Genomic DNA, 27360 nt, shown 5'->3' on the forward strand with positions numbered 1-27360 from the left:
GCAAGCCTTATAAATGTGTTTCTAATCACCAGCCAAAGGTGGTGTGCGAACATCCCCCGGCGTTGCATAGCAGGACGAGATCCAACGCTCCCTATAATACTAGTGAGCTTTGGCATAACTGCTAGCATCATAGTGAACAAGGTAGGTAACACTTGCCAATCGCATCCAATGCGACTCTCGTTTGTTGGGTGACATCATATGTCTCGGTTCCCAACACTTATGCCCCAAGCCCAAGTCCGACTTGATAGCTCTGTCAAGTAAACCAACACTATGCCATGATGTCCGACACCACCCAATGAATCATGGTAGAAGATGACACTTTGCTTTGGCAGATCCATCGCCTACTAATTAGACTCCAATGGTGTAACTGTTGGAAGGGCATAAAATATTAATTTTTCGTGAGGGATTTATCATACTCATCACAGGCAGTGCATAATAATAATTATCATAGATAATCAAATTATTGTGATAGTATGGCTTTTCTTCGTCCAATGAAAATCAGCACATGTTGACGACTGCCAGTGTGCACTCCTACACCGAGACGTCGCATCTTGGGCGCCTTCTCCAAGGTACGACGGTCGCCGAGTCGCTTCGCTCGTGTCGATGAATTACATAATCTAAATTCAGCTAATACACGCTAGTAGCTAAATTAAAATTATAAATTACATCACAGGAGTGACACGCAGGCCGAAAAAGAACAGCCTCAACCCGGCTGTAATAATTTGTGACACGCAGGCCACACGAATTTATTATTCACAGATCATCACATGATTTTGAGGCTATACCATCGCATCATTCTCTAAAAAAGGAGTTAGGTGTTTCTACTAACGATGCAACGCCCCCCCTTTTTTATTTAAAACACGATCTGGTCCCATCAGCCGATAACAGATAGAACAGATTTTCCACATGCTGTCAGCAAGCTAACAGACATGGCGTTCTAGCCGACATAGCCGTTCACGCCGCGTATCAACTGTTTCGCTACACGAACTCACAACCTCGTAGTCAGCTGCGCAACGTTCGCGCACCGTCGTAAAGACGGCCAGTTAGCCAGTCACATAATGAAGAAGCAAGAACAGAGTAAAACAGTTCAATTCGCGCGTAACGCTATTCGCCAAAATGATCTGATCTACAACCAACCATGCAAAATATTTAATCTAGATAAAAAAAACAACAAAAACAACACAAGCACAGCTCTAGTACCACTGTTAGGTAACACGGTATGCTACTCGCTAGCACACAAAATATAACCACGTAAACAGGATCACTTTTGAGTAGATGATCATAGATTATACCTTCACGCGTCGCAGCGGAAGTCTTGATGAAGCGCGAGTAGTCGATCCGATCGACGTCGAGGAAGTAGTCGTACGATCTGACAAAGCGCGCAATCTAGCGATACCTCTACAATAGTCCACACGTACATGATGAGATGACGAACCGGAGTGCTAGCACTCCACGATATGTATTCAAAGATCCCCACAATCAACCTTTGATCTAGAAGGGAAGCCTGCAGGTACGTGCGGCAGCGGCCCACGGGATGGCGTGCGGCAGGAGCCTGGGCCAGGATGGCCCCGTGCGGCAGGAGTTCCGATCGGCAGGAGCCCTGGCGGCAGCAGGACAAGAGAGCCTCGCGTGCGCTGGTTGCGGCAAGATTAGGTGGCCGGTGATTAGAAAAACATTTATAATTGCTAAATGGCCTGACCCTCCTGGGCATCCAACACTGCCGTCCAGGTCCGTGCTCCGCTTCCGCGGCGTCTGCAAGGCCTGGCCCGACCTCTTCTCCGACCCGAACTTCGTCCGCGAGCACCACCGCCTCCAGCCGGATCTGCCCCTCGTCTCCTTCCGCCGCAATGCCAGCGAAGAGCTGGGCGAAGTGGATTGCCGAGCCGAGGCCCTCGACCTCCACACCGCGACCTCCGGTCCGTCGTTCGGTTCACCGACGCCGACCAACGGCTGTTTCGCATCTATTGCTCCTGCGACGGCCTTCTCCTCCTCAGCCGTGAAAACAGCCTCTACGTCTGCAATCCAGCCACGCACCAGTTGACTTGCCTTGGGACGCCTGCCTACTCCTCAAATCTTGTGGCGTTCTACCGTCACGATCTCACCGGAGAGTACCGAGCCCTGTTGTACCGTGGCTACGGGTCATGGAAGGATTACTCCTACTTATTAGTGGCCGGCTCGGAAGGGAGGAGGATCGGTCGGCTACCGTCAGAGGAAGATGGGTACGAATTTTATTCAGACCCAAGTGGGGAGGCAGCCTTGCTCCATGGCAACCTGCACTGGCCACCAGAGCGATGGGACAACCACAGAATACTGGTGTTGACACGGCCAAAGAGGTGTTCAGGTGGATGCGTCCTCCACCTGTGATACGGGAACATATGCCAGTGCTTGAAATGGAGGGCAAGCTTGCCGTGTTTAGCTGTGCCGAAGATGTCAGAGTTGCTGAAATATGGCATCTCCAGGATTACAAGAACCAGATGTGGGCCTGCAAATACCACATCGAACTGCCAGCTTTGGCTATCAGCACCTTGCCAGACCTGGATGGTGGGTACATTCAGGAAGACTGGCTTAGGGGGTGTTTGGATACTAATTAGAAGTATTAAATATAGGATAATTATAAAATCATAAATGAAAGTTAATTTGCGAGACGAATCTATTAAACCTATTTAGTCCACAATTTGACCATGTGATGCTATAGTAAATTATATCAGAAGGAAGAGTTGCGGTGGTCGTCCCCAGCAGAGGCTGTTACTGTCTGACATGAATGGGTATTTGCAGGAGAGGTTTCGCTGGGATGGATGCCTTCTCAAGATTACTCCATGTACCTTCAAGGAAAGCCTTGTTCGGATGCATTCTTTGAGACACAGGACAATGTGAACTACAGTGAAGATGAATCACCACCTATCTTGCGGAGGCTGTAAGCTGTGGTGGTCCTTCTATGGTCCTGTGTTGCAGATCAGCGGTTCAATGCTTTAGAGTTTAGATATACAACCTCGAAAAACAAGCTTTAGTGAGCTAGCTTTTCCTATGCATCTCCTTTTTGTTCAGCGAGATCGCTATGTTTGTCTTGTCAATGTAGGGAAAACAGTTGGCCACAGTTGATAAATGTTACAACACTATTTTGTTGCAATTTGCATTTCTCCTGAACATGAATGTGAAATGGTCAGCAGGCACTCCTAACGATAATAGCGCCTGGCTGTGGTGTTGGTTATTCAACTTGTTTTCCATTTAGCTGTTCTGCTATTGCATCAAGATGTTCTGTTCTCCAGAATTTAGAATGTTTGCTTGATATACATTAGAATTGCAAAAACCCGCCTGTTTGCTGAGACCTAGAGCTGAAGAACCGGCTCTGACACCTTTTGCTCCCTTATGAAGAATTCCTAGGCTACTCAAATAGTTCATTTATTCCTTCTGTTAATTTAACTGCTTATCTGTTGCTGAGACATTGCCTATAGCTGTGAAATGTGGTATGCTATTTCTTTTTTTACTTCTTAGATTTTTTTTAAGTCAGATTTCAATGCTCACTGTGCCTAAAACCAGAAAGTGGCAGGTACGAAAAAGCTTTATATGGAAAATGGTATGCTGGGTTATCCTAATTTTGTCTAAATCTCAATGCAGTTCACCCATGGATTTTTCATTTTTAAAAAAGTTCATCCATCGTGTTTGTGTAACTGTAGTCCATAAACGTCATTCCATGTACCTGAAGCATCAACTGCATAAGACTAGTTTCTATGTCATACATTACTGAATGCGTACCGTTCGCAAGGCTATCTCTGATTGGTATTTATTGTTATATAAACGTTCTGCACTTTCCCGGTTCTGGTTTCTTTGATTATTTTTTGTTATGAAAAGTCTGCATTTTCATGCGTTTTGCGGAATGCTCTTGGATGCCTTCAGCTTGTTTGACGATGTCCTGAACATGCAATGCTACACTGCAAGCATGCCATATGCTCCTTTTAAAAGTGTTTGATTTCTGGGACTCCAAGATTTCTCCACAGCTTGGCAGCTATGGTTCAGGAAAACTTGCAATACTAGGTGGTTTTGACAAATGAGACATATTGATATGTGAGCCTGTGACTATGTCTGAAGTCTGAATATTTGGTGATGACCTTGACCGCCTAGTTTGGTTGGGCACTCTTTGCGTGGAGATGCAAAATACGTCAGTTGGTAACAGGATTTTAGTATTCAGTGTGGATATCTTATCCTGAATAGCTGACCTGTCATGCTGCAAAAGCTAATCAGCCAAAGCTTCAGCATGCCTCGTTCAGCGACTCTAGTATACCATTGTTTGATTTGAGATCTGCTAGATCTAAGGTACCTTAAAATTTTACACATCTCAAGGACTTCAAATTTTCAAAAGAAATTGGGGAGGTTTGATTCAGGAAACCGCAGCCTACTTCTTTTTAAAGAAAAACAATCACAGCCTACTTCTGACCCAAACAAAACATCTCTGTGGCCCAAACAAAACATCGCCGGCCCAACCTTGATGGCCGATAACGAATCATCTAGGCCATACAATGATACAACCTCTATAGAAGGCAAGATTCCCACAACGGAAGTATAGATGTCCATGCCCCCTGCTCCCCGTTAGTCCAGCACTGAGCCTGTTTTTTGCCCCCAAGCTAGCTCGGTCTAGCACGAAGTTCTTCGAGCCCGTGCTGACCCAGCCCGATAGCTCATGCCGGGCGTGGGCCGCCACCCCGGCATGACGGGCGGCCCAGCCTGGCACAATTTTAGGGTGCCGGCCCGAAATGACCCGTTAACCACTCAACCTTATCCACCCCAATATACCATCTCACCCACGGTCCGCTCCTTGCCATCCTCCTCTTCCACTCAAACACCCCTTTCGCTCCCCTTCCTCTTCAACCTCCGCCTCCCCTCCTGCTTGTTGCCTCCCAGCCTTGTCGCCCCTTACCCCCACTGCTTGTTGCCATGCCCTTCTCCTCCGTGGCGGTCGCCCCGTACCCCCACCGCTTGTTGCCATGCCCTTCTCCTCCGTGGCGGTATGGGGCGGGCCGTGCTTTACGGGCCGGCTCAGCACGAAAAAGGCCTTGCAAGCCCGTACTTGGGCCAACGGTGCGGCCCGTGGGCCGGCACGGCACGGCACGACATGACGGGGCCGTTGTGACGGGCCAAGCCCAGCATGAAAAATAACGGGCCTTGCCGGACTGGGCCGGGCGGCCCAAATGGACAACTGCAATCGGAAGGGATCCCAATCTGGTAAATAGGCGCGAACTCCGGTGGCGAAGCCCGGAGCGGGCGCTCGAAAATATCTCGCCTCGGCAACGAGCTCTGGAACCTTCACTGACCCCAACCCCCGACGACCAAAAAGGCAAAACCACACTCCCTCTCTATTTAGAGAGAGATATTTTTCTCACGCCCTCCCCGCGAATAAAAACTTTTCCAGCGTCCCTTTGAATCCATCCACCCATCGCTCGTCTCCCTCCCGAATTCGATGCCTTTGTAGCGCTGCCGCGTCGCCCCGCGCCGTCCGCCTGCTGCTGGGCCTTCCCATGGACGCCGGAGCCGGGGCCGGATCCGGCAATGCCTCCGGCGGCGGCGGCGGCGCGTCCGCGTGCTGCTACTACGCCCTGCTCGGCATCCGCAAGAACGCCTCCGCCACCGACATCCGCACCGCCTACCGGAGGCTCGCGATGGTGAGTTCCCCGTCCCCTGTGCATGCGCGCGAGCGCGCCGCCGGTGATTGATTGGGCTTTCCGTCTCTGTTTCGGTTTCCCGAACAGACACGCTGACCCGTTCCGATCTCTTGCCGTGGGCGCGCAGAAGTGGCACCCGGACCGGTGGGCGAGCGACCCCGGCGCGGCCGGCGAGGCCAAGCGGCGGTTCCAGCGGATCCAGGAGGCCTATTCCGGTAAGGCCGCACACGTTTGCTCTGCCCCGCCGCGGCTTGGCTGCACGGGATTTGATCGAATTGTTCGTTTGGCGCAGTCTTGTCGGACAAGGGGAAGAAGGCCATGTACGACGCCGGGCTCTTCGATCCCCTGGACGCCGACGACCAGGTGAAGCAGCCAAGCCTCTCTGTTCCGTTTCTTTTCTTCTCTCCTTGCCTATTGTCTCGTCGGCAACTATTTTGTGTGCGAATATTTTGTACCATACACCTGAAAATAAAACAAATTGCCTGCTCTGTTTTCGGACGGCCAGGATTTCTCCGACTTCATGCAGGAGATGCTGGTGATGATGGATAACGTGAAAAACGAGGTAGGCGCAACCACCAACCGCTAGGATTAAACTAATCGTAATCCCAGTCGCAATTGTGCTCTGTTACACGCGCTTTCTCACCGGTGATGATGCCCTCTCTCTCTCTTCCTCCCTCCCGGCGGCGCCGTGCAGAAGCCGGACACGCTGGAGGACCTGCAGAAGATGCTGGAGGACATCGTGAAGGGCGACGAGGGGAGCCGCGGCGGCGGCGTAGGCGTGGGCGGGCGCGTGCCGCCGGACGGGGCGCGGCGGACGCGCGTCGCGCCGTACCCGCAGCAGCAGCGCAGGTGACCGGCGCGCCGGTGTACGAGATGTACACGCGAGCCGACCAGAGGGAAAGATCAGCCAGCGAAGCAACGGGAAGCTCTGGAAAAGAAGAAAGGAAGAATAAAAATGGATTGCGAAGTCGGTGCCATCTGATGAGGATTGACGGTAGCAGTCGATTGTGTGGGATTGGGCCTGCTGGGGGTCGGGCGCCGCTCGATTCCGGCCGCGCCGCCGCCGCAAGAAGAAGCTGGCGGACGCGTGGCCGGGGACTCCGATTGTTATCTCGTCCACATTTCGTGCCCCAATTGTCACTGGAATTCTTTGACTCTTCTTTTACTACGGTTTCCGCGTCGCGTTCCATCCCACTCAGTGGTGTGCTGTCATCCTCGCTGCGTGTCGTGTGCTACCGTCTCCGGTGAATTCTCGGATTCGTTAATGGCCACCGGCGCCGACCAGCTGGCAACGATGGCGTCTTCCGGTAACTAGAAAGGAGCCCTCGTGCCTGGCGCTCTTGTGATCTTGTCCTGTGCGGGACAGCCGGCGTGGCTCCAACTGTTCCCGTGTCACAAGTATGCCGCTGGGTGATGCTTCTAGTTTTGGCCAAGGATGTACTATGCAGTTGGAACGCTCACTTGTACCATACCCTTCATGTGTCATCGCAACGTCGGAGATCCGCGGCTTGTTTGGGCACGCACGTCGGCGTCAAGATCAGCGGCGATGGGTACGGCCAGGGCCGGAAACAGGATGAACACCTCGAGGGGTTAAATAGTAGAGATTAAGGGGTAGAGCTAGAAATTAATGGTGATTTGAGGTTTTGTCTACAGTATTTAACAGGTAAAATCGGGTTCTCGGGGGGCTGCAGCCCCCTAGCCCCCCCCCGGATCCGCCCCTGGGCACGGCCGGCCGACGTTCTGGAGCCCTCCTGGATCTGCAACGCGTACGAACGAAAGCGAAACGGCTTTGCAGCCTATACTGAGTAGTGTTTGGTGCTAGGAAAATCGCCTGGTTGTGCAGCGCCATCCATCATCAGGGCCACTTGCGCCTGCCCTTTTCCTCTACAGGTTGCCGGGAGCAGCCAGGCCAAGTCGTCGTCCGTATAGATGGCTAGATGGGTCAGGTTTACTGGACGGCTCGATACCCGACACTAAAAAGCTCAGCACTAGCACGACCCGGCACGAGACGAATAGTGCTTGGACCAACCCGGATCGAGCCGGGTCTGGGCTGCCTCCCTGGCACGCTGGGCCAGCACGGGCTCAGCATGATTTTTGGGTCAGCCCGATGCTAGCCCGATGCCCTAGCGACCCTCCTCCCAACCGTTGGATGAGCTGATGCTCCCCTTCCCAACCGTTGGATCGCACTGTTGGGGAGTCCAGTATATAAAACAAAAAATCTAACTCTTTACCCTCCTCCCCCTCCCCCAACAGCAGCTGCCGCTCCTCCCTAGCTCCCTCCCTCTCTCCCGATGCCTCCACCGTCGGTCCGCCACCCCTCCATCATGTGACGCCACCACGGCCCCCCCTCCCCTCACGCCTCCGCTCCGCCACGGGGCAGGGGTGCACCTACCGTGGCCGGGAGGTGCCGCTGCTTGGTCTATTCGGATTGGGCCAAAACGGGTTAGTGTTGGGCGGCCCATCTGACCATCTGTAGTCATCTGAACCAGAGGATTTTTCTCCACCCACCGTTGATCGTTAGGCGTGGAGGGCTCGAGTCTGGAGCGTTCGGTGCAAGGCATTTCACCCGATCGAGCGGCGCGGGTTGTGGTGGCGAGGGCGGCCATGGAGGACTAGAGGAGGGGCGGGTGCCGTGGTCCAGAGAAAAGTCTTCACGAATGGAGGAGAGGGATGCGCTCATGGTCCCTGTCCGCTTCCGAAAGCGATGGAGCAGGCGGAGGGTTACGGGCCGCGGCCACCTGACTCTGGCTCGAGATAGTTCCTTCTTTCTTACCCCGACAGCTCGGCTGGCTACGAGGCCAGTTCTTGAATCCGTTAACCTCATGGCTCCTGCGGTGCCGCGACACGGTCACGGACGTCGAGAAGACGAGAACGCGGTCTCAGGCTTTGTTTATTGAGTGGTGTGACACCAGTGCTTTCCTTCCTGAAGTATCCGTGTACGTGAGAGAAAAATATCTGCTCGGCTGGAACAGTCCGGCCGGCACTGTCCTCACACTGAATGAATGAACGGACTGAAAGAAACAGGGGATCCGGAGTAGTATTCCACCCTCTCTGTTTTGGCGTCATCATAGCCCCGATTTGGTAAAGTCGGGTCGATCCTCCTGCCCTTGTCCGCCAGCGGCAAGTTGCGCCGTCGCCGAGATGCTGATGCCACCGGAGCCGCCGCCGCCGTCATCACCGGCAGGTACCGAAAAAATAGTCACTAGGGCTCTCCCTTGACGTCGATCTCCTCCGTTCCGGAACAGCAGCTGACGTGTGATGCGTGCCGTATATACGTCGCACTTGGTTTCTACTGCAATTTTTGCCAAGCGTCTGTCCAACTTTTGGGGGAAATTGACGCGCCCGATTTTGCAAGCCGAGCCCGCATGACGTTGCTGTCCATGTGAATGCGAGCTTTGCAATCCATGTGCGATCCACCTCGCGCGCTTTACTATTTTTCTGCTCCGTTTTGCGGTGTGCGCCTGTTGTTTCCGCCAGGGCCACGGATTGTCGGGTGCTCATCAGTGTGCCGCTCAAAGCAATTCTTCGGTTCAGGAGGGGATTTGCACCATTGATCCATGGGTCATATGTCCAGTTATCCACCGCGAACTCATTTGGAAGAGGACAATATTGGAACTTGGACGAGGAACTTCCAGAAATAATGTGTCTCGAACTGCAGGTGCCCGTCGTTAATCGAGAGATACCTTATTCCCCTCGTCTATTTACTTTGTCCACTTAACCTCTAAGTAATCCCAAATTATTTCATTTGATCCAATCTACCCCTAATTAGATTTCTCTTTTTTTTTCTTCACGTACAAATTGAATTTTAATTTCAATTTTTATCAGTTGGCTTATAACATGATGCGTTAGAAAAATACATTAGAATTTTTTATGATTACTTTTCGTACAATTTTGTATATCTAAGATTAATTTCATATTAAATATTCCTAACCTATGAAAATAACCATAAAAAATTTATAGTATAATTTTCTAACATAAGGCATCGTGTTTTGTATATGCTCACAAAATTTGAACTCAAAATTTAACTCATACACGAAAAAATAAAAAAGAGAGAGTAGATTGGACAAATAAAATAGTTCAGGAAAGTAAAGTGAGCCAAAATTTTGTTTGGGATTAAGTAGACAAAGTGGATAGGTGAGCAGAGTAAAATGGATTGCTGCCCACCGTGTCGCAAAGCATACACTTTTCGATAGTAGATGGGAAGAATTATGTGAAAACCAATAAAAGAAAAAAGGGGAAAAAAGAAACAATAACACCGCTACTCAATATAATCCTAAGCTGCTCGGTGTACGCAGATAAAAATTGAGAAAAATAGTTAGAACGCATAAATATTACTATACTTTCGAGTTTAATTCTGTCTCGTTACACATCACATTTTATATCGAGTTTCATTTTTGCATGGTACATAGTTTGAGCACATCTCTTATAGAATGTATGCCTTTGCCCGGCACGTACCAGGTACCCACGTCTCTTAACGCGAGCGCGAACGTCGAGGCGAGCGAGAGCTTGGCGAAGGCCCTGTCCACGTTGCCCTGGACGACGGGCTTCATACGATGTGCGCGCCCGTGCAGAGCGCGGGCGCCCAGCACGAGACGTCGAGCGCGCGAGCGTCCAGAACTCGCGGAGCCGGAGCGTACGTCGCGCGAGGTCCCCGTCCACGTTCCCTTGCCCGACGAGGAGATCCATACGATGGCGTGCTGATAGCGATGGAAGAACAAAACGCATCCAATTCGCCATGGGAGCGTCGACCGTCCACGCCCTGATTGCCGTGTCCGGCGGCAAGGCCACCCGCCGGCGAGCGGCGAGCAGCGAGCAGGCAAGCGAGGCCAGGAAGAGGAAAATGCTCCAGAGTAAACACTAAGAGCGCCGGCGAGGCACCCGCAGCCGCCGCCTGCGTCACGAGAGAGACTTGTTTGTTGTCTCGGCGGTGCTAGGTCCCCACCGTCACCACGTCGTGCACTCGTGCTCTGTTGGACGCAAATCCCGAAAGCACGACGAGACGTGGACGCATCACCATAGAATGGCAGGTATGGGTAGCGCAAAGCTTTGGACTGGACGCGCACGCGCACCAGATAGAATGGCAGACGCTGACATCGCCGCCGCCGCCGCTGGCGGGGCGCGTGGCCATTGTGACCAGAGAGCGTCGCGGGGCATCGGGCGCGAGCCTCGTGCTGGGGTACGCGTCGCGCGCCGACGAGGCCGCCGCGTCGCTGCCGCGCGCCGTGTGGTCGCTCTTCGACGCCGCCCAATCCGATCCCAGCCATGGAGACGCCATCGTACGGCTCAAAATCATTCCAGCCCGGACGGTAAACGATTTACCGTCCCCCCTGGACGGTGAACGAAATACCGTCCGCCCCCTCGGTCGGTCGGTGGACGCCGGCGCCCGCGTTGGCGTGGCGTTCTCCTATACTCCGCGCACTGCTTGCCATCTCCGGCCACCTGCTCCGCTCTTAGGCGCCGGCGACGACATCAAGCACTGCCAGTCCAAGCTCATCCTCGTGCTCCTCTCCTCCATCGGCGGGCCAGCCGGCGGCGCGGGCGCCGGGCAGCGCCAACTACTCCCTCCCTTCCCCGCAGTCTGCTGGAATCGTGCATGCTATCAAGGGCCACTGGTCACCAGATGAGGGAGCCTCGCTCGGGAACACCTCCTCTGCTCCGTTCCTGGCTCACTTGTTCCACGAGCCGAACAGCCCCCACTCGCACCGCAGGTCGCCGCCGTACAGCCGGAAGTGGATGCGGGCGAAGAGCCCCCCGTCTCGAGCGCCGCCGCCATGGGCGGGTCCGGTTACGCGCACCGCACCGTACGTCGCCGTCAGCGTCACGCCCGAGCCTGCCGCGCGGTACTGCTTGTTTGGCTGAACAGCCGCCTGGCCAGCTCGTCGTATTCTTCCGTGCCGCCCTGGTCGATGTACAAGTCGACGCCGTCGAGCGCCGCGTCGCCGACGGGCTGCGGGAAAGGGAATGAGGAGTTGGCGTTGACCGCGCCGCCGGCTGGCTCGCCGGTGGAGGAGAGGAGCACGAGGATGCGCTTGGAATGGCAGCGCTTGACGTCGCCGCCGGCGCCTGAGAGCGGATCGGGTGGCCGGAGAGGGAGAGACGTGCGCGGAGCAGAGGAGAACGCGCCGCCGTCGTGCCGCGGCAGCGTGCGCTGGCGTCCCCGACCGACCCAGGGGGCGGACGGTATCTCGTTCACCGTCCGGGGGGACGGTATTTCATTTACCGTCCGGGCTGGAGTGATTTTGAGCCGTAGGATGGCGTCTCCACGGCTGGGATCGGACCTGGCGGGCTGTAGCGTGAGCGCTAGTTTGGGCCCCGCCAAGTGAAGGCCCGGTTCCCTGAGCCCATCACCTTGCTTAGGCCCGTAGCCTGCGTTGCCCGAGCTGCCGGCGACGCCGAGGCAGACGCTGACATCGCCGCCGTAGCTGCCGCCGCCGACGCCGAGGCGGAGGCCTCAGCACAGCCGCTGGCGGGGCGCGTGGCCATAGTGACCGGTGCTCGCGGGGCATCGGGCGCGCATCGCGGCGAGCCTCGTGCTGGGCTACGCGTCGCGCTCGCCGCATCGCTGCCCCGCGACGTGGGCCGTGTCCGTGCGGCCAGATGTCTCCGGCGAGGCCGGCGCGCGGTCGCTCTTCGACGCGGCCGCCCGGGTCCGCGCTCAGCGCCGCCGGTGCGCACATCCTCGTCGCCAACGCCGGCGTGCTCGACGACAAGTACCCGTCCCTCGCCGCCACCGCCACCGAGGCCTTCGACCGCGTCCTCGGCGTGGACGTGCGGCTACGTGTGAGCCTTTCGTACAGTAGGGTGGCATCACATCTTCTGCAGCTCTATAGAGGACTCCGTAAAAAATCTCAGTCCATGCTACGTGTGCCAGTGTGTGGGTGAGGCTAATAGGCTATGTCCTAGAAGATACGGCGCCAATGTTATTTCAACTATACTGATTGATAGGAGCCAGGCATTGAACATTTGCTTCTTGCAACTTTATTGCTGTAATGGTATTACTGAATAAGCTGTTTTTGGCCATGAATATGTTGACCAGAAATGTAGAGAGTGCATATGTACATATGAATGAGAACGAAGAACAGAGGCTTTATGTCTGCTAATCATGGAAAATGTGCGGCAGTAGCTTGGTCCTGCACTTCAGTAATTTACAGTTGCCTTTATGGCGTCCAGGACCTGCGATACACTTCCAGGGTTAGCCATTACAGCTTCATAGCGAAGTACGGCAAGCTACTGATCACAGTGATCAGGATCCTACCTTGTTCTTTGTGGGCATGTAAAATGGTTCGTAGACGAGAGGAAAAGGAGTGTCGAGGCCGCAGACTCTCGCCACAGGAGCTTCTAGCTGCAACAGAGCAATCCGGGAATGTGACCGGATGAGCTTCAAGATTTTGTAACCAACCATTTTTTCTTTTTTCCCCACTGAATCATGATATCTGAAGATATATTACCCTTTGGAAGCAGCGCTCGGCGATAGACGCAGCAATCTCCGCACCAAATCCCCCGGTGATTGGAGCCTCATGGCTAACCTGTTACAGCATTTTTTGAGGGGATATTAGCAGTAGTTTATGTACTGCCTAAATGATTTGGAGTTATTATTCCCTAAATGATAAATAGTGAATATAAACATGAGCAAGGAGCTACTTACGAGGAGCTTTCCAGTCTTCTTTACCGAGGCCTCTACTGTTTCCTTGTCCCACGGTATCAGAGTTTTCAGATCAATGAGCTCACATGATACCCCATCCTGCCATATATATACTACAGTGTCAGCTGTAGTCCAAGGAAAACTGAGGAACATCATGGAGAGATGGATATCAAAATTTACAGAAACAAATCAAGAAACTACAAGGAAAACAAAAGTATCTTTTGCAGTTAATTTTGTCACTAAGTTCTCTTTTAAAAAAGAACCACGTCATGAACTGATGCAGGCAACATCACTACGTCAGAATTGCCAGGTCACAATTTCAAGTTCCAATCTGATCTGAATTAGTGCCTAAAAGGAAAATCTAGATGAGCAATGTGATGTTTCATCCAGTGCTACTCCCATGGCACATGGTTCATATATAATCAAGTAGCAATAGTCTTTCTCTGTCATGGTTGAGTCCAAACAAAGTAAAGCAGAATATTTGGTTTTGTTAGACTTCACCCAAATCATAATAAGGTGGAAATAACTGACCTTTTCTGCATCTTCACAAGCTTCTTTAAGCACTGCAAGTTGAGCTCCCCAGCCAATAAGTGTTATATCACTTCCTTTCCTAATCACCTTAATAAGTATATAAGTTGCATAAGTACTTGGATTTAATGATGACCAATACAATAACGAGATAGAAATATACTCACTTCTGCCTGAGATAAGGGCAGCATATAATCCTCCTCAGGAACTTCTTCAACAGACAAACGATACAGCCACTAGAGAAAGACAGGAAAGGTAGTTTTAGTCTCAGCAAAGCACAACAGATATTCAGATGTGCTGTTATAGAACTTAGTTTCTAAATTTTCTCCACCTTTGGCTCAAAAAATACAACTGGATTTGGATCTCTAATGCTAGCCAACAGTAATCCCTTAGCCTCGCGTGGACTTCGTGGTATGATAACCTGAAAGACTTCATTTTCTTAGTAGGCAGGACTATAGTAAAATGTACCTTAGATACACGTACACCCATAAGAAGAATATTCTGAGGCATAGATTTTCAATTTTTTTCAAGACAAGAAAGTAACAGTCACAATTTAACTGCAACAAAGTATTGCTGCCACAGTTGAAGAGATGTTCAGAAGAATATCAAAGATGTATACATTCAGGAAAATGTTGGTTTGGCATTTTCTGGGAGAAGGATAGTAGTTCATGAAGGGAGTATGCTAGAGCCGCAAACTTAACCTTGAGTCCAGGAACGTGACAGAAGAAAGCCTCTGGTGACTGTGAATGGTAGTGACCACCATGCCCAACAGCACCATAAGGAGTTCTAATTGTTAAGCCTAGAAAAGACAGATATTCTGAATCAGAATCCAGCATGAAACTTGCAGTCCATCTGATTCCTGAAAAGGTGATACACCATTCAAAATGTTTAGAGAAAAGAAATACCTCCACAGTTAAATTCATTTCCACTCCGATATCTGAATTTAGCTGCTTCATTGACAATCTGCAACAAAAGTTGTATGAATTAGGTTATCAAACAAAAATATGCATTGAATTGGGCAATAATTTAAATTGGAAATAAACAACAGAGTTAAAATGAAGCCTTGCAAAAACTTCTGCAGAAAAAAGGATTTGATTCTGAAAAGAAAAATCATCAACAATTGTTGGGAGCAAAAAAAAAAAGACAATACACTTCCTGAGATGGAGATAGTATCATGAGGTCCACCAGAGCAAGTTTATGAATGTACTAGTAACCATCCAGAATGACAAAAAAGAACTATGGTTGGCAAGACAATACTGAATAAAATCAGAGACATGCCTGATCAAAGGCTGGAAAGATATAGTCTGCAAACTGGATTTCTGCAATAGCTCGATTACCCTGCAAGAAAGAGGTAAATGAGCTTAAGCTTGTCTCAGATGGTTTCATTTTTATTCATTCATATATTAATGCAAAGAAGTTAGAAGAGAATAAGTGAATTGTACTTATACAGATAGCTCAAGCCTGACCGAGTGCCATAGCAAACTAGGATGATGTCATATCAAAAGGAAATCAGGTTCCAACATATTATATGCCATAATTACTATTTACTATCAAGGCATTCGTATTGAAACATTGCATGAGGCCCAAAACCTACCATGGACTATCTAGTATTGAATAAATTAATTTCTTTTGTACTTTGTTCGTGTTAAGGGTCCTCTCTTTCTTCTGTGTTACAAGTTGTGGTTTAAATTTACAAATACAATTATTTCAGGAGGGTTCCTCATACAGTTTATCATGAAATCATTACATAGAAGAGTTAAACATTGTGTGAACTCACCATTGCTGCTAGGCCAATAGCAAATCCAGCAATGCCCTGTTGAGCAGAACTGATCAGTAAAATGAAGGTGCACTGACAAAAGTTATAACTAAGGGTAGATGCAGCCCCTAATACCGAAACAGATCAAAGTTCAGTAAAGCAATTTAGAATCAAGAATAGGGATATTCTTCCCAGAAATAAGTGGCTTCTCAGCCTGATCTCGCTACTGAATATTCAGATAGTACAGTAAAATTGGCATAAGCGTCAGCAAATATGCCAAGCAAAAGGCTCACCTGTTCACATAGCGGCGTGTTGAACACTCTGTTCTTGCCAAACCGGTCGGCGAGCCCCGTTGTGCAGCGAAAGACGCCGCCGAAACCCACATCCTCTCCGAAGACATAAGCACTGTCAGAAACGAAAATCATATTCAGCTGACTGAACTGCGTGCATAGCACCCCTGGGTACGGCGGATTGGAACTTTGGAACGGAGGAGATTTCATTTCGAAAAGTGAATTGGAATGCTCCGATGTTCAGGTTATCTGTTATCGATTGGGATTTTAACCGGGAGCTGAGCTGAAACTGGAGGAACAGAGGAGCGGATCGGGAAGCCGCCGCCGCCGGGCTCACTCACCGCGGGTCGGTGTCGAGGGCGATGTGGAGCGCCTGGTTGACGGCCGTGAACAGGTTCACCGACTTCCCTCCCCCTCCCTCCTTCCGCTCCGGCACCGCTGCCCCCGCGCTCCCGCCGGAGAAGCACCGCCGCCCGACCTCCGCCGCCCAGCCCCTCCTCCTCCCGGCCTCCCTCAGCGCCCTCGCGGCCATCGACCCCCCAAGAACCGGACTCCCCGAGCTGAGCTGCGCTCTCCGGACAGCCGGGAGTGGGAGTAATTCGATTTCTTGGGCAAGCAGCTCACGACGCTGCTACTAGAGCGTGCAAGTGTGCTAGCCTGCTGCTACTGCCTGTGCGTCTTGGACCCGCAGCTGCGAGTGACGTGGAGAGATAAGCTCGCGCCCATGCCGGCTCGCTTTCGTACCTGTCGCCTTGGACTCCCAACTCCGACCTACTAGAGGAGAGGAGGAGGATGGGAGCAATTCTATCACCGTTGTTGATTTCTTTATTGCTCGGTAAAATCGTCACGTTTTCTTCCATGTTCCTTTTCCTCGACTAGTCACGTTTGAGTCATGTGGATCACGCTCAGCTGATCCGATTGTTGTACTTCATTTTTCTTTTAAGTCCAAGTACAAGTGGAGGGTTTTAGTGTTAGAAAGCATCGCATGGTATGCGTGTTTCGAGCTTGATCTCAAATAAAATATGAGCCCCGTGTAAACGAATAGGTTCTACTACAAGGACCACATGAGACATGTTTGTTACCGTAAGGATCGTAAGTTTGTAACCAATTGAGTTACCTCAATTCACACTAAATACTGTTGTAGAGCTGAAAATTTGTATTATAGATTTTGGGGAAAAAATCTAGCATACTGATGTTTTAGGAGTATGTTTTCTCTAAATTAGAATCTTTCACATTTCATAATTCCTTTGCTAAGCATCAACATAGACTAATGACTAAATGCTTAGAAACAAACATCATACACAGCTCCACCTGAGCAGAAGCTTCATATTTTTTTTTAGATCTTTAAGGTGGTCGCTCTGGCCCCATTGACTAATGTGTGTTTTTTAACACCCATTTAGGATACTAATAACTTCGGTTCAAATACATAAGGTCAAGACATCGGTACTCTACAAGGTTCCACTACATTTGCAATGTATTATTACAAAATAAGGTATCACAAAATACGTTTTCTATCTATATCATTATATATGTTTAGCCGGTGGTCAGGTGGGGCACTAGTTTTAAATTATTAGATGGAAATTGACATGGCTTAAGGGGGCGTTGGCCCCTTACCCCCCCCCCCCCCCCCCCCCCCCCTTCCTATAACAAAAGAAAATTTCACTTCTTAACTCGCCACTGCCGGTGGTAGTAATTGTAAAACGACATTCATTTTTTATTGAAGTGAGTACACCATACAAGTGTCCTTAGATAGGTCATTGAACATCTTGGATCAGGTTTCAAGATTATTTTACTAAACCTTTAAACAAGCTCGCACCATAAGACTATTTAAACATATTTTTTTAAAGAATTAAAACATACGTCAAGTATCAGGTTCGATCATAAATATAAATCTTTTTATCTTTAATTTGATTACCGATATCTAAAATTCTATATAGGTTGTCAACACAATATTGACATTACAAGATTTGTTATGACAATTTTTGTCAAATATCCTGTCAAAAAATTCTTTCAAATATATAACTTATTTCATTTAAGATAGTATTTTTTATAGATATTGCTAATAAAAGCTAAAAATGTTTGACTAGAACAAACCTACATGTACCTATATTCATGATAAGAGTAAGCATGTTCGATATTTGTACGTAATAATCAATTTTTCTCCTGTTCGTATCCCATAATTAGTTGCTGAGTATATATGGGTAGACACATAAAAGAAAATGATGCAGCCGATTACTTATTCTTTTCTTTATATAAGAATGAATCGGTTGTACACATTTTTCTTCAATTATATTATGTGGTTGCTACTTCCTAATAAATTAAAGCCGATAGGCTGATGATGATTTTAAGTTTTTGAGTAGTTGGGATCTGTTTGTCAGAGCTGTGAATCCGTTGCTAGTGCTAGGTGGTGGTTGTCACAAGCATAACATTTTCCCACTTGTTGATCTGTCTAACATGTACAACTTATTTCTCTAAAAAGATAGGATGAGGACCCACTTTTATATGCAAAACCACTCTCTAATGAATGAAAAAAGGAATAGTTTTCCTTTAAAAAACATAACATTTTTTAATTCAAGACGCATCATAGAATCCTAGTGGAATCTTTGCGACTTATGAAATGCCAAAATTCTGTAGTTTTCTCTTTATTTTCCTGGTTTTGGGAGTGAAGAAAAACCGCACTTTTTCCTCTAGGGAAAATGCCATAAAACAGGTAAAAAAAATTAGGAGAGAGAAAAGATATTTCTTGCATGCACTCGCAAGAACCAGTGGCTCTGGGCATTCTACCTCCCCCACACTCCATTCCAAGCTCTCTCTCAGTCTCTCTCCTACCTTCCAGCCAGCAAACAAACAAAACGGCAACAAAAAGATCAAACAAGCTCAACGACCCACTCGCCTCCCGTGATCACACTCGAGCGCGAGATCAATGGCGGCCAAGGTGGCGGCGCCGCTCGCGTTCCGCCGCGACGTGCGCGGCCCGCTCGGCCGGCCGCCGGGCTGCCCGAGCGGGAGAGGTATGCCGGGCGTGCTGTGCTGGAGCAGTGGCACCGCCGGCAGCAAAAGGCTCGCGGCGCCCGCGTGGCTGGCGCGGGCGCGCGGGAAGAACAGGTCCGCCGGCGGGCGGAGCTCGACCAAGGACGAAGCGGAGGAGGAGGAGGAGGCCGCGGAGGTGGTGATCGTGGACGCCGGGGATGAGGAGGAGTTCGCCGCCGACGAGCTGTCCGGGTTCAGGGGCCTGGTTCTTGATATCTCCTACAGGTAGCCGTTGTACAACATTTTTTTTTTGGTTATCACACAAATTGATCTTCATCCGAGATATAATTTGCATCATTTAATTTCTGGGTCCACATACCAGACATGTCCAGACTCCAGAGTTAAATATTTTCAGCAAAATATAGGTCACAAAAATCATCTAAAGTACTTTTGGGTCATTATAGCCTTTAAGTAGCAAATCAAAATTGTGAAATCTTCTGAACATGTATCAAAAGTATCAACTCCTAATCTCCTATGGTTTAAAGTTGATTGCAGTTCTAGTGTTTCCTACTTTCCTTCTACCCTTTTGTGGCCTTTCTTGCTCCACTGTCCTTCCTTTAGAAGTTACCGATTTACTGCCTTTTATGTTTTACGAATAACTTCAGAGTTATTTCTGCACTGTGATCCTGAAGAGTTCTGAAACTGTGCCTGCAGGCCTGTCAATGTTGTTTGCTGGAAGCGCGCCATCTGCCTGGAATTCATGGAGAAGGTTAGCTTCCCTGATCACCACCAGATGCTTCATCTTTGTTCCATGTTCATCATTCAGACCCCTACTATAATCAAATTGTGTGCATTGTTCTGTTGCAATTTTCGACACGTAATGCAATGACTGTGTTAGCTATGCAGGCCGATGTACTGGAGTACTACGATCAGACGGTCTCTTCGCCTAGCGGATCATTCTACATCCCTGCAGTTCTAAGGGTGTGTGTATGTGATATATATTATGGCTTTTGTTTCTTGAGTTGTTGGCATCATCCTTACCGTGATGTTTCTCTGTTGTTCTTCAGGTTCCACAGCTTCTGCAGGTTGTGAAGAGAAGAAGAGTCAAGCAGAGCCTTAGCCGTAAAAACATTCTTTACAGGGATGAATTCACCTGTCAGTAAGTACTGCATCACTGCTCAAGTTTTCACTAGCATTTCTCTTGGCATATTTGCAAACGTTTACAGGTTTTTTCGCAGAACAAGATATTTTTGTTCAATTTTCAAGTATTCCATTATTTTTTCCTTCTAATTTTGTCATTTGCGGCACTTTGCTGGACAAAGACAGATGATTTTTCGATGGGAGGAAGATTAGTGTTTACATTGCATTGGGTGTGAAGTTCTCTTTTTTCCCTTCTAGTGTTCAGATTTGATTCACGTAATCGCTGCAGATATTGCTCTTCTCGGGACAACTTGACAATTGACCATGTTATTCCGATTTCACGTGGTGGTAAATGGGAATGGGAAAATTTGGTATGCGAATCCAGTACTTCCACTATCTGCTCATTTAACCCGGGTTTATGAATCCTATCAAGGGAAAACAATGTTCATGTTTCATTTGAATTGTTCAGGTGACTGCCTGTTCAAGATGCAACTCCAGGAAGGGTCAGAAGACACTGGAGCAGGCAAACATGAAGCTGCGCAAGTTACCCAGGGTATGTGACGTTCTACCTTGCTGAATCCTGATCGCTCCAAGGTTCTGATCGGCAGCAACCAACTGTAAACATGGATGAACAATAATTCTTGGTGAATTGCGCTGCAGGCGCCCAAGGATTACGACATTCTGGCAGTGCCCTTGACAAAATCCGCATTCAGGACGATGAAGAGGAGCCAGGGGTTGCCTGAAGTGTGGCTGCAGTACCTCGCTAGGCCGTCTCCATGACCAGGAGCTCCAGACCATATCAACCAGCCATCTCATTGTATATTACTAGGCTGTACAGCCAAAAGACTCAACATTCTCTTTCCTATGTAACTTCTGTACATGACAATAATTCTCAGTAGCACATCAAACTGAATCTAATATATTCATGGCCCGTTCTATGACAAATTCTGTACAAGTGAACATGACAACAGTCTGCAATAAAGGCCATGACAGGACTGTTTTGCAATAACTTACAGTGGGGAGCTGGTGCAGAAACATTATTAATCAAAATACATGCTCTGCCCATATGCAAACATTACAGATCATATCAAAATTACCAAGCATTTAGTTTACAGGCACCCATAGTGAAAATACTTCGGATGGCAACAATAAGAGAGCAGACAATTGTAGACATTTTGCACTGTCATCCATGATTTTTCACATAAACAGACGATATGTAAATTGCTAGATTGAATTCCCAGAGTCATTTCAGGTTCTTACACCAGCCAACATTAAAAAAGAACTAAACTTGTCCAGAATTTAGAGGTAGGAAATTGAATTCAGAAACAGGCAGAAAGTAAATGAAAATACCTCCTCAAACCCATGATCCATCATTGGAAAACCCAGTTAATCATCCTTCTATTCCTAAATACCTGGTACGCCAGAACACAGACCACAACTATCACCAAACACAAGCAACTAGCTAAACCTCTAGCTCCTATTAACTATACTCCTAACTGCAAGCTATGGGGAAGAAGGGAAACAGGGACAAGAAATAAGCTTAATGGGATCTTGAATTGCCTCGAACCCAAACCCCACAACCTAGGTTTCGCCCCATGCCACCAGCAATGGCTGAGCTGATGACAAAAAAATTAACAGCCATTTGCATCTGCCAACTTCTCGGTTGCAGATTTCAGGTCTTCTGGGGCAACACCATTTCCTATCGCATCATTTTTCTCTCCAGCTTTGTCAAGTGAAGGCTCTTTGTTCAAGACATCAACCTCAACCTTGGTAAGTTCAGTTGATCCAGTCTCCCCCTTGAGGCTTTTCTTCTCTGCATCAGCAGCATTAGGCAGCTTCACATCGATGACCTAGAACCACACAATAGTATCAGCTAATCAAGTGATAATGGTGGGGTCATAAATGATCAAGCCTTTTATTTGAGAAACATTATGCATTGAGAAGTTACTATCTTTCATATCGAAACTAAGAAAGCAAAATAATATTTCAAGTTACACGCTCATGTACTCATATCAACACATGTGCATTCCAGAATTGTCAAAAACACATCAGGGCACATGCAGTTACAAGAAATGTATAACCATATACAGAGTATCAGTCAAAGCAGAGTCAAAGCAAACTTCTCCATACCTTCTTCAGCGACTGCTGCTGCTTTGCTTTCCTCTCTTGCATCATCTTCTCACGATTATCATAAAAGCCAAAGTCATCCAGTATGGATGTCTTGCAGACATGATCCTTGAAAATCTTAAGCACTTGAAGGCCCGGTTCAAGCTTCACCTGTGATCACCACAAAAGAACGCCAAAACCCAATGAAGCCAGATTCAAATAATCAAAAAGTAAATAAGTACCAAGCATTTGATTTAGAGCTAATTTTTGGCTGGTGTTATTCAGCATGCAATGAAACAAGCATCAGCATGAAAATATAGGTTGGCCTACTCAATTTCTATGATGAAGCTCTAACATGTGTTGTGGGCCCCAGATTGGGGTGATAAAATCAAATAGAAATTAACCAGCAATTCTTCTAACCTCGTGTGTATCTCTGCTGTTTGTCACAGGCTTGTTCTCATTGTTCTCAAGAATGATGTGCTTCAACAAGCTGTTTGGAACGTCCTTCACAATGTGCCACTTAACAGGGAAACAACCAGTCCACTTGTCCTGTTGCCAATGCTCCACTGTCTTGTTAAAATCAACACGACCCACCATCTCAGCGAGGCCAACAAACTGACCACTAGCATTCACCTGGAAAATGAGAACATGTTGCCAGCATAAGCACGTTGAATAATTTCAAACTACTAAGAGCATCATAAGTCAAGAGTTACTCTAAGCAGAAAAGCATTACTTACAGAGAAAAGAAGGAAGACAGGAGATTCACTTGATTTTTCTTTAGCCTCTTGATAGGCGGCATCAAGCTTCTTATTACCATTGGGAGTGCTAGCCCACACATTGTACTTGATACTTTTGTGGACGTCATCCTCACTGTACGATTTAATGATAAAGAATTTAGCCTCTGAGTATGTTTCCGCAAAGTCAGCCCGGTTATACTGATCCTTGGCAGCCTGTGAGCCATTAGTAGCTGAAACGTCCTGCTCTTTTGCAGGTACTTCGGTAGTAGCTCCAAGCCCCTGCTGAGTTTTGTAGAGGCCACTTCTTGGTCCTCTTTTCAGCTCATTAAAACCATCAAAGCTTCCATTGCCATAATAATAATACCCGTTATCTCTTCCTCTGGGCCTGTACTTTCCATCGTACAATGCATTCCAGCCACCATATAAACCAGAATTATACATGTGCGATCCATACCAAAGGCCACCATATGAGCTCCCATCGTACCCATATATTCCATTAGCTGAGTAAATCGATGGGGATCCCATAGGTGAAGTTGGTGTTTGCAGGCCCTTCAAGAAATACTCTTATGGTTAGAACTATGTAAGCTCTAATACAGTAAATCCCAGCAGCTGCCTGGGATCACTGGATCAGGAAACACAACCACTACAGAACCTAGAGGGCAGTGCAACTCAATGCAATGCTGACCCCGCACTGATAACTAACAGACTCATGGAAGAGCATTCACGACCCAACAAATTAACAGACCTTAACCGAGAACAAGAGAAGCTCATGAGTAAGATTAACCAGAAATACACCAATAAAACATTTGAACCAAAATAAAGTCAGCCTATGGAACAACAACTCTATCTTGAATGGACTGAACTAAAACAATTTTAGTAAACACCAAGAACAACAAAGCTTACCATGAGATGAGGATACTGTCTTGTGTTTTGATTCCTAGACTGCCCCTTGGTTTTAGCATTGGAAGCAGTCGAATTGCGATTGCTGGGAAGTTTTTGCTGCTTGTCAGAGAACATCTCGCTACTGTAATATGGATATGCTGACCAGTTAGTCTGGTTCTGGTAGCTGCCAGAACGCCCATTAGATCGGCCATATGAGCCATTGGAAACTGGCCGGTCTGACTTCAGGGATGGGTTTGAATTTTTCAGACTTTTGGCACCGTCGATGCCATTAGTGGAAACATCTGCTTGTGGTGATGGAGCTAGCTTTTCACTTTTAACATTGGAAGACAGCTTAGCAGTGGAATTCTGCTGCTTGTTGTATGTCGATGGGTACTGGTAATTCTGAGACCCATAAATCTGACCATCATGCCCCAAAACACCATATGGAGCATAGCCATAATACATGTCAGCATAAGCACCCTACACATTTCAATGAACATAGTATTATTACCAATCCATTTACACCCAAACACATGGAAATCAGGAAGATTGTTCAACTGAATTCAGTCCAAAGTTCGAACACATGAAAATCCAGAAGACTATTCAATAATCTGAATGCATTTGAAAGTCCAAACACATGACAATCAGATCCTTAGGTCCCTAAACTAATCAAATAAAGAAGATTCACTCACAGAAGTTGGTGTCTGTGCTCCATCATGGCTCAAGTATGTGGAGTAATCCCCCCAGCCACCATATGCTGCAAATTATCAAACAACAAGAGTATGAACAAACTGTTTGCATAATGTTTCACTACAAATTCAAGCACTCAACACTAAGAGCCGAAAAGACAATTACCTCCATAGGCGTAAGCCGGGTAAGCACCATAGTACATGCTTGCGTCCTTGTAGTCCTGCACCTGTAGAGTCTCCACCCCCGGCTGCAGGCCCCCAACGGCCGCCGCCACGCCCTTCGCCGGAGCCTGAAACAACATCGCATCAAACAAACCAGCCTAAATTCCAATCCACCCACACACAAGTCAAGGATCAGTTAGTGATCGGAGAAACTCGCGTGGAAACTCACCTTCTCCTTGGTCGTCAAGACGTCGCCGGCGTCGGCAGTCGTGTCCAGAGCCAGCTTCTGCAGCAAATCCGTAGCCTCTGGAGGAACAAAGGTCAAGGGAAACCAACAGCAAACGCATCGGGAAATGGATTTCACCGCTCAAATCATGCTCCAACCAAAGAAACACGCATGAATCACATCACCGAAAGGGCAATAGCCCCAAACATCCAAAAAAAAATCCATTTCTTCACCAAACATTAGAACATCGATCCCGAATTCAATCGCCACGGCCAGGAACGCTCCGAACCACACGAACCGGAGGATCAAACGACCCAACCACCCCGCCTCACCCGGAAACAAACCACGCACAGGGCCCAAAAGATTCGAACCTTCGATGAGCAAAACCCCTCAAAAAACACCGCGAGAGCAAAGGAGGCGCGAAAGCCAGATACCGCGAGATCCGCGCGAGAATCAAGAACCCTGAACCGAGAAACACAGGAGAGCGGCGGAGAAAGAGCGGAATCACAGTAGGGTTTAAGGATACGGTCGGCGGCGGCGGTGGCGGCGGCGGCCATGGTGGGAGGGGCTTGCTAGGGTTTGGGTGGGGGGCAAGACGGGGAGGGGGGAAAAGAGAGGGAGGGAACCGAGAGGCCGCTCTTAAATAATTAGCGGCCCAGATCTGATCGCCCCTATCATTATTAGCCTTCTATATTATCCTCTTCCTGCCTCTATACTTTTTTTTCCTCTTCTTTCACAGGAAAAATATTATTGGTGATGGATATTTTTACCCAAAATTTTCATTTTAAAGATGGAAACTAATCCCATTATAATATCTTAGTTAAGTAACTATGTTGTAAACGTGTATGTTTTCATATATTCTAACTATATTTAATTTAATTACTATAATTTTTGTTTATTACGAAGAAAATATATTGTAACACGTCATGAAAAGTCTGACAGTTTATGGGCACCCAACCACAAGGTGGAAAGTTCTAGAAGTATTATCAAATGTACTTTCCTAGTGCATTTGGACAACAATTCAAAATTAAGAACAGATTTTAATTCGGCCTTTTGATCTCCCATCATACCCAAAGGATGATTTAAGATATGGAGTACAGCAGTGTCCTTTTAAACCTTCAGTCAAACTTGATGGCCACCTCTCTTGTTTACCAGCATCTGGCCCCCGTTGACTAGTCAATTCGCTTGGCCTGGAAGCATCTGTATTGGAGCACAACAAATGTGACTTCCACAGGATCACTGGCACCTCAAACAACAAGATACTTTCTTTTAAAAAATAAAGATTATTTACTTTTCCTCAAATTTGCGAAAATTAATCTTTATTTTCCCGTGAGACAAATATAGCATAGAGTAATACAATTCTCACATGAAGAAGGGGAGTCCTTTTTAGAAAAAAAAAAGAAGAAGAAAACGGCTTGCAATATTGCCAGAGTGAAAATGGTTGATAAAACATAAAAAAAAATACAAGTTCACCAACTTCTGTCCTCAGATTAAAACCTGCAGCAATCAATTTGGTTGCCTCCCACATGGTTGTGCTGCAGTACACTGCTATCAATTTGAATGATGGTGGGTGCTATGCATTTTCTTCATCATGTGCAAGTTGGGAGTTGAGGTGGCTAGCAGCTCAAGTTCAATTTGCAGAGCACATCCTCAGAGGCAAGCCCTGATTTTGAATTATGAAAAATGTATTTTTGTACCAGGACCGCCAGTCAACTGACGAACTAACTGATAGCCGCTGGGATTCAAGTGAGAAAACTCAGGGCTATGATCGTAGAATAATATATCCGCTGAAATTCAAGTGGAAATGCTGAACAGATGAGTTAACTAGTGTGTTACTGTGTTATGAGCTTCAAATTTTTTCAAAAAGCCACATCAGCTTTGGAAACAAAATTAGAAGTAGGAATGAAGATATTATGCATGCATGACCATGCCCTCCTCATCCTCTAGCAAACTCAACACAGCACAGATGTGCAGATAAACACGCAGTCCTGTTGATGCTGAGTTGCTGACATGATGCACGCTTCTTCTTCTTTTCAGAAAGACCCATCCTTTTTTTTAGAAAAAGAATAGAGAGAAAGACCTGTCCTTGGGAATATATATACTCGCAGTACTCCTCTGAAGAATATCGTACGTAACCGCAAGCCCATTGCACATGTCAAGAAAACTGACAATGGCATCCGGCCTGAAGAGATAAGCCTCGCTCGTCCTTCGACGACGGCCGGGCTATCTGCTATCGAGACTGGCCTCGCCGTGCACTTCGCGGCGGCGCCCGGTTGCATTGGCGCCGGTCGTCGTCGTCGTCGTCCCCGGCGGCCCGGCCAAACGGCATGGGCTCAGCAGCGGATGGCACGGATCCGATCCGCCGATCGAATTGAATTCCTGCAGGGAGATCAGGATCGAAGCGCGCATGCATGTGCTGCTTACATGAATGTGCTAGATACATATTGCTTTGTCTCAGCCCGACCTGAATGAATTGCTTTGTCTCAGTCTGACCTGAATGAACAAAGAAATTAAACTAGACTGGACCCAAACAAAAAAAAATACTAGACTGAAGTGAAAGATAATTAAGTGCATCGAT

The 27360-nt window shown here is 47.9% G+C and overlaps 4 protein-coding genes across 4 annotated transcripts; 2 read left to right on the forward strand and 2 right to left on the reverse strand.

Annotated features, from left to right (window-relative positions):
• Positions 1-5310: 5310 nt before the first annotated feature.
• Positions 5311-6822, forward strand: LOC117842499 (uncharacterized). Its single transcript, XM_034722970.2, has 5 exons — positions 5311-5654; positions 5782-5869; positions 5947-6017; positions 6160-6216; positions 6349-6822. The coding sequence occupies exons 1-5, from the start codon at positions 5511-5513 to the stop codon at positions 6505-6507; spliced, it is 519 nt and encodes a 172-aa protein (XP_034578861.1). The 5' UTR covers positions 5311-5510; the 3' UTR covers positions 6508-6822.
• A 5787-nt stretch (positions 6823-12609) lies between these two features.
• LOC117846159 (2-oxoisovalerate dehydrogenase subunit beta 1, mitochondrial) lies at positions 12610-16647 on the reverse strand. The gene is made up of 13 exons (XM_034727273.2): positions 16212-16647; positions 15874-15985; positions 15602-15637; positions 15103-15162; positions 14730-14787; positions 14526-14623; positions 14156-14245; positions 13992-14060; positions 13828-13914; positions 13300-13395; positions 13103-13180; positions 12910-12996; positions 12610-12827 (listed from the first exon to the last, which is right to left on the reverse strand). Exons 1-13 carry the CDS (start codon positions 16400-16402, stop codon positions 12792-12794), a joined length of 1098 nt encoding a protein of 365 aa, XP_034583164.1. The 5' UTR covers positions 16403-16647; the 3' UTR covers positions 12610-12791.
• Positions 16648-18662: 2015 nt separating this feature from the next.
• Positions 18663-20925, forward strand: LOC117843620 (uncharacterized). The gene is made up of 7 exons (XM_034724270.2): positions 18663-19125; positions 19555-19609; positions 19747-19821; positions 19908-19999; positions 20270-20351; positions 20450-20533; positions 20641-20925. The coding sequence occupies exons 1-7, from the start codon at positions 18794-18796 to the stop codon at positions 20758-20760; spliced, it is 840 nt and encodes a 279-aa protein (XP_034580161.1). The 5' UTR covers positions 18663-18793; the 3' UTR covers positions 20761-20925.
• Positions 20926-21195: 270 nt separating this feature from the next.
• On the reverse strand, positions 21196-25426 carry LOC117843619 (YTH domain-containing protein ECT4). The gene is made up of 9 exons (XM_034724269.2): positions 25309-25426; positions 24786-24862; positions 24561-24684; positions 24398-24462; positions 23727-24185; positions 22824-23372; positions 22507-22719; positions 22111-22257; positions 21196-21830 (listed from the first exon to the last, which is right to left on the reverse strand). The coding sequence occupies exons 1-9, from the start codon at positions 25337-25339 to the stop codon at positions 21612-21614; spliced, it is 1884 nt and encodes a 627-aa protein (XP_034580160.1). The 5' UTR covers positions 25340-25426; the 3' UTR covers positions 21196-21611.
• Between the last annotated feature and the right edge of the window lie 1934 nt (positions 25427-27360).

This window comes from Setaria viridis, chromosome 2 (genome assembly GCF_005286985.2).
Source record: "Setaria viridis chromosome 2, Setaria_viridis_v4.0, whole genome shotgun sequence".
NCBI lineage: Eukaryota > Viridiplantae > Streptophyta > Magnoliopsida > Poales > Poaceae > Setaria > Setaria viridis.

Coding starts and splice junctions, on each gene's coding strand:
- LOC117843620 (XM_034724270.2), top strand. CDS start 18,794: ATGGCGGCCAAGGTGGCGGCGCCGCTCGCGTTCCGCCGCGACGTGCGC. Junction 19,822..19,907: donor ACATCCCTGCAGTTCTAAGG/GTGTGTGTATGT, acceptor GTTGTTCTTCAG/GTTCCACAGCTTCTGCAGGT. Junction 20,534..20,640: donor AGCTGCGCAAGTTACCCAGG/GTATGTGACGTT, acceptor ATTGCGCTGCAG/GCGCCCAAGGATTACGACAT.
- LOC117842499 (XM_034722970.2), top strand. CDS start 5,511: ATGGACGCCGGAGCCGGGGCCGGATCCGGCAATGCCTCCGGCGGCGGC. Junction 5,870..5,946: donor GATCCAGGAGGCCTATTCCG/GTAAGGCCGCAC, acceptor CGTTTGGCGCAG/TCTTGTCGGACAAGGGGAAG. Junction 6,217..6,348: donor TGGATAACGTGAAAAACGAG/GTAGGCGCAACC, acceptor GGCGCCGTGCAG/AAGCCGGACACGCTGGAGGA.
- LOC117843619 (XM_034724269.2), bottom strand. CDS start 25,339: ATGGCCGCCGCCGCCACCGCCGCCGCCGACC. Junction 23,373..23,726: donor GACAGTATCCTCATCTCATG/GTAAGCTTTGTT, acceptor TATTTCTTGAAG/GGCCTGCAAACACCAACTTC. Junction 21,831..22,110: donor AGCAGCAGTCGCTGAAGAAG/GTATGGAGAAGT, acceptor GTGTGGTTCTAG/GTCATCGATGTGAAGCTGCC.
- LOC117846159 (XM_034727273.2), bottom strand. CDS start 16,402: ATGGCCGCGAGGGCGCTGAGGGAGGCCGGGAGGAGGAGGGGCTGGGCG. Junction 13,915..13,991: donor TGCCCTTATCTCAGGCAGAA/GTGAGTATATTT, acceptor ATACTTATTAAG/GTGATTAGGAAAGGAAGTGA. Junction 12,997..13,102: donor CCGAGCGCTGCTTCCAAAGG/GTAATATATCTT, acceptor GCTCTGTTGCAG/CTAGAAGCTCCTGTGGCGAG.